Consider the following 9288-nt stretch of genomic DNA (forward strand, 5'->3'; position numbering starts at 1 on the left):
CCAAGGGAAATACAATGCTGGAAAAACTAAATATTAGAGACAGAACATTTTTGTGAACTGATCTAAATCCCATTGAAATACCTTGAAAGTTTCTTTCAGCCCTCTGGAATGCATAGCTGTATAAAAGTGACATATAAACTGATGCAAGAAGCTGAGAGGTGACTACAAATTTATTTATTTATTTATTTATGGCTGTTGACAAAAAAGGTTCCTCAAATGTAAGTGAATGGTGCCAATAGCTATGTGCGCAGCATATATTGTTTTATTCATTTGTTTAATTCTAAGACATTGATTTGGAAAGTCAAATTAAATAACTTAGCCTTGTGCATTGTCATGGACATCTTATTGGAAAAATCAAATTATACAAAAGTGCATTTGTTGCTTTAAAAACAGTAAAAATTTCCTCTCTTTTCCCTCCTTTCCCAAAGCTGTATTGCTGTTTGTTTGTTTGATTGATTGTTTGTTTAATTTCACTTTTAGCACACATTTTTATTTTAAAAATAAAATGTTGCATTAAAAAGATATGTGTCCTGTTACATAAGCTGTGCTTGGCAGGTTTATTTATTTACCTCAGCACTTGTTTTTTTGGAGTTATTTAGTTATGATACTAACTTTTAATAGCTAAAGTGCAGTTCTTTTATGTTTCTGAGGTAAAATAAACCTCCTAAGACCCGAGCTCTTTCATGGCATGCATTTTTAATTTCTCTTCGCTCTTTAAGCTGTTTGTCCACATGTGGTGGACACCAGGAACTAGCGGGTTAAACACTGAAGAGCTCAAGGTTAACAGGAAGCACGGTGACGAAGTTGGCGTCGTATTAACGCGCATCAACGCGCACTCCTATCATTGGTCCTCAGCTTCTAAACGTCAAGCGAACTTCACTATTAGCTGGACGGAGGGGACACTGCAGCTCAGGACCAAAACAAGACCATTTGGAGGTCGGTAATTGTTGTTTTTTAATTAACACTTTCACATTTAGTTTCGCTCACGATGCGTGAAAGTGACAGATGCATTGGTTCACCGTGAGACCGAGAGCAAAAGCATTAATTTGATGTTTAATAACTGGCTCGATAGACTACTGCTAATGCTAGTTGCGTTAGCAGTAGCATGCTAGCCGCTTGGGGATTTAGTTGCAGGAAAGAAAAAAACACTTGTTAGAAACTTCTGGAAACGTGCTTTATTGTCGACAGTTAACAGGTGAGTGTAAATCATTCGTAAAACTGCTACAACGTTACTTATTAAAATTAAAACAATCTTTCAATTAGTCGACGTTCTTGGGGTATAGTTATCATATGACTTGTTACACGTGACGAGGCTGCACGGCTTTTTATCTGGTCAGGATTCAACAAGTGCACACTTTCTTGTGTTTCCCTGTCTTCCACATGAAGGTGATGTGCTAAGGACTGCAATGGACGCTTCAGACGAACATGGAAGTGCTCCTCCTGCTGCTAAGAAGACTGGGCAGACCTCGCTGCTGGACAGCGGGGAAGACTTTGAGGTTTTAGACGAGGAAGACGTCGACGACGACCTTCCTCCTTTGGAAGATGCTGGGGGTGGGAAGGGGAAAAACACAGACGACATGGGAAAGAAAGCCGCAGAAGAAGAACCAGAACTCTCAGGCATAGTTGATGGCTGGCTGGATGTGTTGGGTATGTGAGAAGTGGGACAAAACACGACACACATCTGTAGAAAATATTCCTGTTTCGATCTGCATGGCATGTGGATCTTGCAAAGTATAGGGACACTACTTCACTTATTGTAAGGAAAGCTAACTCATTAAAAACTTTGCAGCCACTTATATTAGATATATGAACCAACTTTACAAACTGGCACCTGACATTTTTCACATAGCCATACACTAATCAACAGCAACTACATCAGGGTGTGTTGTCACTTTTAAATCAACTTGAACTTAAAATGTCTTTGTAGCCACTGAAAACCTGTTTTTTTTATCAGCCGAAGTAATGGAATTTGTGTGCCTGCAGGTAACGACCAGCTGAAGAAAAAGGCCCTTGAGGCGGGACAGGGACGGGACAGTCGGCCTTTGAAAGGACAGAACGTAAAGATTAATCTTAAAACACACCTGGTGGATGGGACACTGGTAGAAGAGCAACAGGATCTGTCTTTCACTATGGGAGATGGTGATGTCATTCAGGTACAAAAGCTTCTCTGTTTGATTACTTGTATTGTTCTTTGTTGATTTTACGTTAAAAAATGTGACTGTATCAGTATAATTTGCTGCAGATACACTTGCTTCCCTTTAGGCGCTGGATCTGACAGTGCAGCTCATGGAAATGGGGGAGAAGGCACTCGTCCAGACTGATGCGAAATATGCATATGGTGCCCGGGGAAGGTAGGGAAACGTTTTTAAACTACTTCGAAGCCGGTGCTGAATATTCAGTAGGTTCTGTGGATTTTAATAAACCATAAAACCCACTGCTTGTCGGGGATGCTGGTTCCACAGCAGCATCAAGTCATTGCTAGTTTACATCTGAGAACTGCTGATGTCATGGAATGGGTTTGGGGATGTGTTGACGAACTAAAACTTTTAAACCACGTTGTTTACGAAGAAACAAAGCAATCCAAAGTGTTCTCCACCTCTCCCTGCTACAGACAAGTAAAGCTGCGGTGGCTGGGGTTGACAAGTGTTGGCCAAGTAATTGCAGCTTTAGACACTCCGACCCTGTTCAAACCTGGCACTAACGTGGATCCTGGCTTATGCTGTCACAAGTAGACAGCTCTAAGTACAGTGCATGTGTTCACTCTCAACCTTATTTATAAAGGGCTTTACAAACAGATTCAGATGCAATCCAAAGTGTCAAACACAGCAGAAGAGAAGTAAAAAGCAGTAAAGTGTAAAACAAAACTAGAATGATACATTTTTAAAAAGTAGCAGTACTGATGAACACACTTTGCAGTCAGTACTAATTTATAAATAACAAAAGCGAGAAATCAGAGGTGGCTAGAACAATAAAAATGTCTCAGATTAAGCATTACACGGATAAATCTGTAAAATAGTCACAATATGCCATTAAGTGTGAGTAAACTTAGTCTTTGCCTCAGTTTTACATCAGAGAGGGTGTTGGTGTCTCACTCAAACAGGAAGCTGAATCCAGAGAAGAGGTTGAAAACTAAAGGCTCTGACTCTCTCTAATTCAAAGTACACTGATGAGATTCAAGTTGTTGTGTGTGGTTCTTTACAAATAAATACAAATAAACATGATAAAAGGCCTAAATCATGCAACTGCTGTGATAAATAAAGGTTGTCCGATCGATTTGACTGATTTTAAACACAAATGGGATGCTTTTACAAACCATTACAGACTATGCAGCCTCAGCTGTCTTGGCAGCTCTCACTTTTGCACATTCTAGTTTTTAAAGGTTGTGTCCAGCATTACTAGTTGAAACTGTAAAAAAAACAGTCAGGCATTGTTGAGGTTAATTTACAGACCGAGAAGACAAGAGAGTCATTTACAGACATTTCTGATGGCTGATTGGATCAGTGTATAAGAAGTCTAATCCTCAAAGACAGAAATAAAAACTAAGATTTCTTCAAAACACTCAGTGTTTAGAATTTTTTATTATTTTTTTTAAAGCTGAGCCTTAAGTTTCATTTTTGCACTATTAAATCCCATAAAATCTGAAGGTTTGAAGGTTGAACCACGTTAAAGAAACTAAATGAGCTTTACTTCCTATGCTGGGACATAAAATAATTTGTTTGCATCGGCCAAATGTCCCTTTTTGCTCGCGTCCTTGAATCTGTTCGGCTTATCTTTCTCCTGCTAGCCTTGACCCCGAGGTACCACCAAACGCTGCGTTGTCCTTAGAAGTGGAGCTGCTGGAGGCTACAGATGCACCAGACGTGGAGCTGCTGGCCCCGTCAGAGAAAATCACCCTGGCCATTCGTAAGAGAGAGCGGGGCAACGTGCATTATCAGCGTGGGGATTATGCGTTTGCTGTCAACTCGTATAGCATTGCCCTGCAGATAACAGAGTCAAGCTCCAAAGGTGAGAACCACATCAAAGATCAGGTGTCAGTAAACAAGTTATTGCGTATTTCCTCCCTGTTGATAGCTATTAATGGAAGTTTTATGTTTACTTCTGAAAGAAAAAAACTTTTACCAAAATTTGTTCAAAAATATGAGAAGCGTTTACAATTTAAACAAGTCAGAGTTGGATGCTCTTTTTGTTTTTGCATATAAAATGTTTGATGACGTATTTTTCTGTTGTCTGGGGCAGTTGACATCAGCCCCGAGGAGGAGAATGAGCTGCTGGATGTCAAAGTCAAGTGTCTAAACAACATGGCTGCTTCTCAGCTGAAGCTGGACCACTACGATGCAGCTCTGAAGTCCTGCGTCTCGGCGCTGGCTCACCACCCAAACAACATTAAAGCACTTTTCCGCATGGGCAAGGCGCGTGTTGCACTCATTCTTTCAGCTTCTTCTCGTTGGACGGTGTCTGGCTTCCTTGATAACGTCTGTGTGTCTTCGCTTCAGGTCCTGGCTTTGCAAGGCGAATACACAGAAGCCATTCAAACCTTACGGAAGGCTCTGAAGCTGGAACCAAGCAACAAGGTAGCTTTTGGCCTCATCTTGGTAATATTTGGTAAAATGCATCTTTTGGCGCGAGGAAATGAATGTCCCCTCTTATGGCCAGTAGATGGCGCCATCAGGTAAAATATAAATGAGTTTGTAGCCGAAGGTCAGGTGTACTGCTGCTGATTCATCATTTCAGAGGATCTGTTTTCATGTTGTTGCTGTAAATAGGTTCGCCCTGCACCCCGGCCATATCTAATGCCTAGCCACTGTTTCTGCTCTCCTGATTAAGCGGCCGGGTGCATATATGGTTCTGTGGCTATACAAGGCCACTCTTCAGAGCATATTCAAGTGTGTGGGCTTCTTGGATCAGCTGCAGCAGCATGCTACTTACGCCCAAATCTCCTCACTTCAGTCCTACACCAATCTGTCAAACAGCACATAGCCTGTTCACTTTTTAGCCAACACAGAAATGCGATGTATTATTACACTTTCGAATGCTACCTCATAAAACAAACACTTAAATCATTGAATAGCGGATATCCAGGAACCTCATTTCCTGATTTGCACGTTATAACTTCGTAATGGTGTGCCTTCTTGACCAAGTCTCTGAAAAAGAAACGTTAATCTCAAGGGACTCCCTGATTAAATAACGGTTAGCTAGAATAAAAAATAAAATATGCACAACAAAGCTAAGGTGCAGGGAGTAATACATCTTTATTTAGGCCGCTGAATGAACTAGTTGGGTTAAATAAAAGCTGCAAGTAATTTTTATTATTTTCTCCTTTTGTTGCTTACTTTCTTATCTTTTTACTATTATCAAATAGGTCTCTAGAGCCAATAAAATATAAAAAACAATGTCTGTGCATGTTTTAAAATTATGCGTGTTTAGGTTGGTTGCTGATATAAAGTGAACGTTTCTGTCTTTTTGCTCGAATAACGACGCAGCCTTTATAATCAATACGAGGACTTTGACAGACACATAAAATGACACCCTATTGCTCTCTCCTCCAAGCGCTGACAGACTGTCTGCGTTTTTCTTTCTCCTTTTTTTACTGCAGTGTAAGCTTGTCACTCCTCCTCCTCTCTTAAACTCAAATGGACTAGAAAAGATTTATTTGTCTGGCTTGTTTAATTTTTGGAAATGACACGCAGACTTGACATTTCCAGTTTAGATTGCCGCTGACTGTTTTTGTGTTTGGACAAAGGGATTCTGGTTGTGGCAGGATCTCCATGTTTGCTTAACCTACTTTGTCCTCTCCCCTCTGGGGCGAGTCATTGTTGTGACAGGTTTTTTTTTTGTCTTTCTGGAGGGTACAGTACCCGTGGCAACTTTCAGAAGGTGCACTAGCCAGACACTTTCCTGTAAATGGATCATTTTAGTAGGTATTAAAAAAATAAATCATCAGAGCAGAGACCTGTAAGCAAACACTGAAGCTACCGTTTACAGATCCCAACTGGCAGACTTATACTCAAATTATTTAGTATTAGGTGAGCATTTCTGTTGACTCTTAAGCAATAGCTCAGTCTGTCTGAAGTGCTCTTAGCAAGTATAAATATTTTTGTCTCTAACATTGATTTGCTTAGTCATTCACCAGCTTTAAGAGCAGTGAAGTGACTCATGTCGGAGTCTGTGCTGGAACAATAATTGAGCTCAGATCCTGGAAGAATTGTGTGGACATTTGGGCTAAAAAACATGCTTATTTTGGGATTCAAGCCAGTGATTTCTTGGAAGATGGTGAAGAACAGAATAAGCATTATTTTCCCAGTGTATATAATCATTTTAAGCTTTTTTTTTTCTTAAACCAAGATAATCATTAAAAAACATGTTTGCCAAATCACTCTAAAGGCTACGTTTTTGTGTTTTCCAGACCACTTGTCAGTGTTAATGTGGCACCTTATCTGGTTGTTTGTTACACTGCAGCAGGACTTTGCTTACCGCAGATCGGGATAACAGTATTGATTGACACACGAGTTTGTGAAGTTTGAGCCGTCTTCCCACGGCACGTGTCTGTCCCGTCTCTCCCGCGCGCAGACGATTCACGCGGAGCTCTCCAAGCTGGTGAAGAAGCACTCCGAGCAGAGGGGAGCAGAGCAGGCCATGTATAAGAAGATGCTGGGTAACCCGTCGAGTAGCAGCAGCATGCAGACACCTCGGGCCAAGTCTTCATGGGTGAGGAAGTCGCGAACAAAGAATGGCAACAGCTTTAAAATGTGTCCGAACAGTCGAGGTAAGAAAAATGAGTCTTTCATTGTGCAATCCTTGTCTTTTGTTTCCTACAGGGTCTCAGCTGGAAGTGGCTCTTCGGTGCCACAGCGGTAGCCATCGGTGGCGTAGCCCTGTCTGTCGTCATAGCTGCCAGAAATTAACGATGGCTGGATGAGTCAAACGCAGTGAAAGAGCCTGAAAACACTGAAGAACACCTGGCGGCGCCTTCTGATCTGTGGTCTAAAGGAGGTGGAAATGTCAGGTGGTCAATTGCTTCTTCACTGTCACTCTCTTTTCTCTACTATGTTTGAGAAGTATACGTGACAAATAATAAATGGTAATATTACTAAATGAGGAAATGTATTTCCAGCCTTGTAACTGTGTAGGTCTATGCACATCCGTCACATTGCCAGACACTGTTTTAATTTGTTATTATGTTTTTGTTGTTAGTAGCCAGTGTTGGAAACGGATTATTTGAAACAGAAAAAGAACTATATGTGAGAACGGATTCCAACACAAGAAATTTGAACTATCTTTTAGGTAAAGAAAATAAATTGCTTTGTGCTATGTTTCCTTTAGTTTAGTAATAGTTTCAAAACATTAGATTCTGCTTGTAAGATAATATTTATTATCCAAGAGATGTGATTTTTATTTGTTATGGTACAGTGTTTCTAATCAAACTACTCCTTTTATCTCAGCTGCAGAAGATGGACAGAGATCTAGCTCTCCTTTTTTTGTTTTTTATCCTATTCTGATCATATATACAGAAACTGACCAAAGTAATAGAGACCTATGTAATACAGCAGTCTTAGAGGAAAGAATTTAACACCCGACAATTTGTTTCAGTAAAACAAACTATAACAAAGGTGCCACTGATGGTTGTAGATTGCAGTTTACTGCAGAGGGATGTCTTCATAGTTTATTACTCATGTATGCGCAATAAATCAAGGCACTCAGAGTTCTTCTTTGTAGTGGAGATGAAGGAAGAGTTATTTAAAATCAGTAATTTATACTTTGATTTTTGATGATTAAGACCAAATGTCGAACGGTGTTCTTGGGTGGACCATAAGTTCGCGAGGGAAAGTTGTCCTAAAAGTCGTTCTGTGCTGCTTCCGCTACCTTCCAGAACGTAAACGTGTCGATACCAAACGTTCCTCGGAGTAGACAATAGACAAGACGGAGGCAAAAGACGCGTAATCTATAAATATTTGCTTGCAAACCAGTTGATTGGAAGAGTTCTTGGCATTCCCTGCGTTTGTTAATTTTGTATTCATCACAAATAAACGTGTCTTATAAAACTACCGTTTCTGTTCTGTAATTTCCAGTTGCTGACCGCTCTGAACAAACTAAACATGCCGTTCTGTGTCCAGCAGTGATTAGACGTGCTCTGCTGCACTTCGGGCCTTTGGAATAATAATAATAATAATGGTTGAAGAAATGTTATTGCTAATCAATTATGTCCGCAGTGGCACAATTTCCATTTGAGTTGAGTCCTCTGGCAGAACGAAAGAACTTTCAGTCAGCTGTTGGGTGATTTTCCCCAACTCTATTTGTTTACACCTGGACAATTTAATTGTTTTCTGGATTTCCAGCAGCTCTGTGTGTGTGTGTGTGTGTGTGTGTGTGTGTTCCTGTCTCTTTCAGGTAATGTTTTGTGCTGGCATAATTAGATGACCTATTATTTTCCTCTTCCTACGCATTACAGATGGGTAATTTCTGCACAGCATGAGGAAGTGTGTCACCCATTTAAACAGCCCACAGTATAACACACACTTAAAATAGACAATACTATAAAATAGACTCTTGTTTTTTTTTTAAACTTGTTACCTTGGGGGCAACACAAATGAATCATAAGCCAGCTGTAATACTTCGGACAAGTTTTACATATAAATAGGCATGATATGATGTAAATGTATGTGTAAAAGTTATGTAACGGCATGTGAAGGCTGAAGGTATTTTTGTAGCTACTTTCACTTAAAGTGCTTCTGGTTCAATAATGGGGCATTTATGTTTAGATTAACAATTAAGGAAATATCAGTCATTTAAAGTAATGATAATATTGTTTACTGTGTTGCATCTTTGCCTTGTCAGGCTCTAACGATCTAAATGGTGTTTACTGCCCTTTGTGTGATTCCGAGCTTGTTTAAAATGCTACAAAATCAACTTATGATGTTCTCCATTTTAGAAGGAAAGTCCCTATATATATATCTCCCAGCGGTTCTGGGACTGAGTTAGGGTCTGAATACAAAAACTTAAGAATTTTAATTCATGATTCTCACTTCTTCTCGCTTTTTTCTTTAGAATCAAATCTTGTCTTTTATTTTTTGGGGGGTGAAAAAATACATATTTGACACTTTTGTCCCTATAGTGAATTTTGAAAAAGTGATTTATCCCTTTTTGTAATTCCTACATGCACATGATCGAGTTTCGTGATGCACTGAGGATCATTATAAACCATAAAGCTCCTAGTTTCCACCGAGCTCTTATTTTGTTTTTTACCCCTTAGCGTGAGTGGTCTGCTTTGTCCTTAAAGTAACTAATTGCAAT

At 39.8% G+C, this 9288-nt stretch overlaps 1 protein-coding gene across 1 annotated transcript; it reads left to right on the forward strand.

Moving 5' to 3' along the window:
• The first annotated feature begins 716 nt into the window (after positions 1-716).
• On the forward strand, positions 717-8044 carry fkbp8 (FKBP prolyl isomerase 8). The gene is made up of 9 exons (XM_017407449.3): positions 717-936; positions 1387-1647; positions 1984-2153; positions 2263-2351; positions 3785-4005; positions 4237-4409; positions 4494-4571; positions 6568-6705; positions 6816-8044. The coding sequence occupies exons 1-9, from the start codon at positions 732-734 to the stop codon at positions 6900-6902; spliced, it is 1422 nt and encodes a 473-aa protein (XP_017262938.2). The 5' UTR covers positions 717-731; the 3' UTR covers positions 6903-8044.
• The last annotated feature ends 1244 nt before the right edge of the window (positions 8045-9288 follow it).

Source organism: Kryptolebias marmoratus, linkage group LG24, assembly GCF_001649575.2.
Source record: "Kryptolebias marmoratus isolate JLee-2015 linkage group LG24, ASM164957v2, whole genome shotgun sequence".
Classification (NCBI taxonomy): domain Eukaryota; kingdom Metazoa; phylum Chordata; class Actinopteri; order Cyprinodontiformes; family Rivulidae; genus Kryptolebias; species Kryptolebias marmoratus.

What these genes read in the sequence shown, in the direction of transcription:
- fkbp8 (XM_017407449.3), top strand. Translation starts at nt 732, where the DNA reads ATGTGGTGGACACCAGGAACTAGCGGGTTAAACACTGAAGAGCTCAAG. An exon ending in CACTTTTCCGCATGGGCAAG is followed by an intron (nt 4,410 to 4,493) that starts GCGCGTGTTGCA and finishes TCTTCGCTTCAG; the next exon opens with GTCCTGGCTTTGCAAGGCGA. An exon ending in AGCTGGAACCAAGCAACAAG is followed by an intron (nt 4,572 to 6,567) that starts GTAGCTTTTGGC and finishes TCCCGCGCGCAG; the next exon opens with ACGATTCACGCGGAGCTCTC.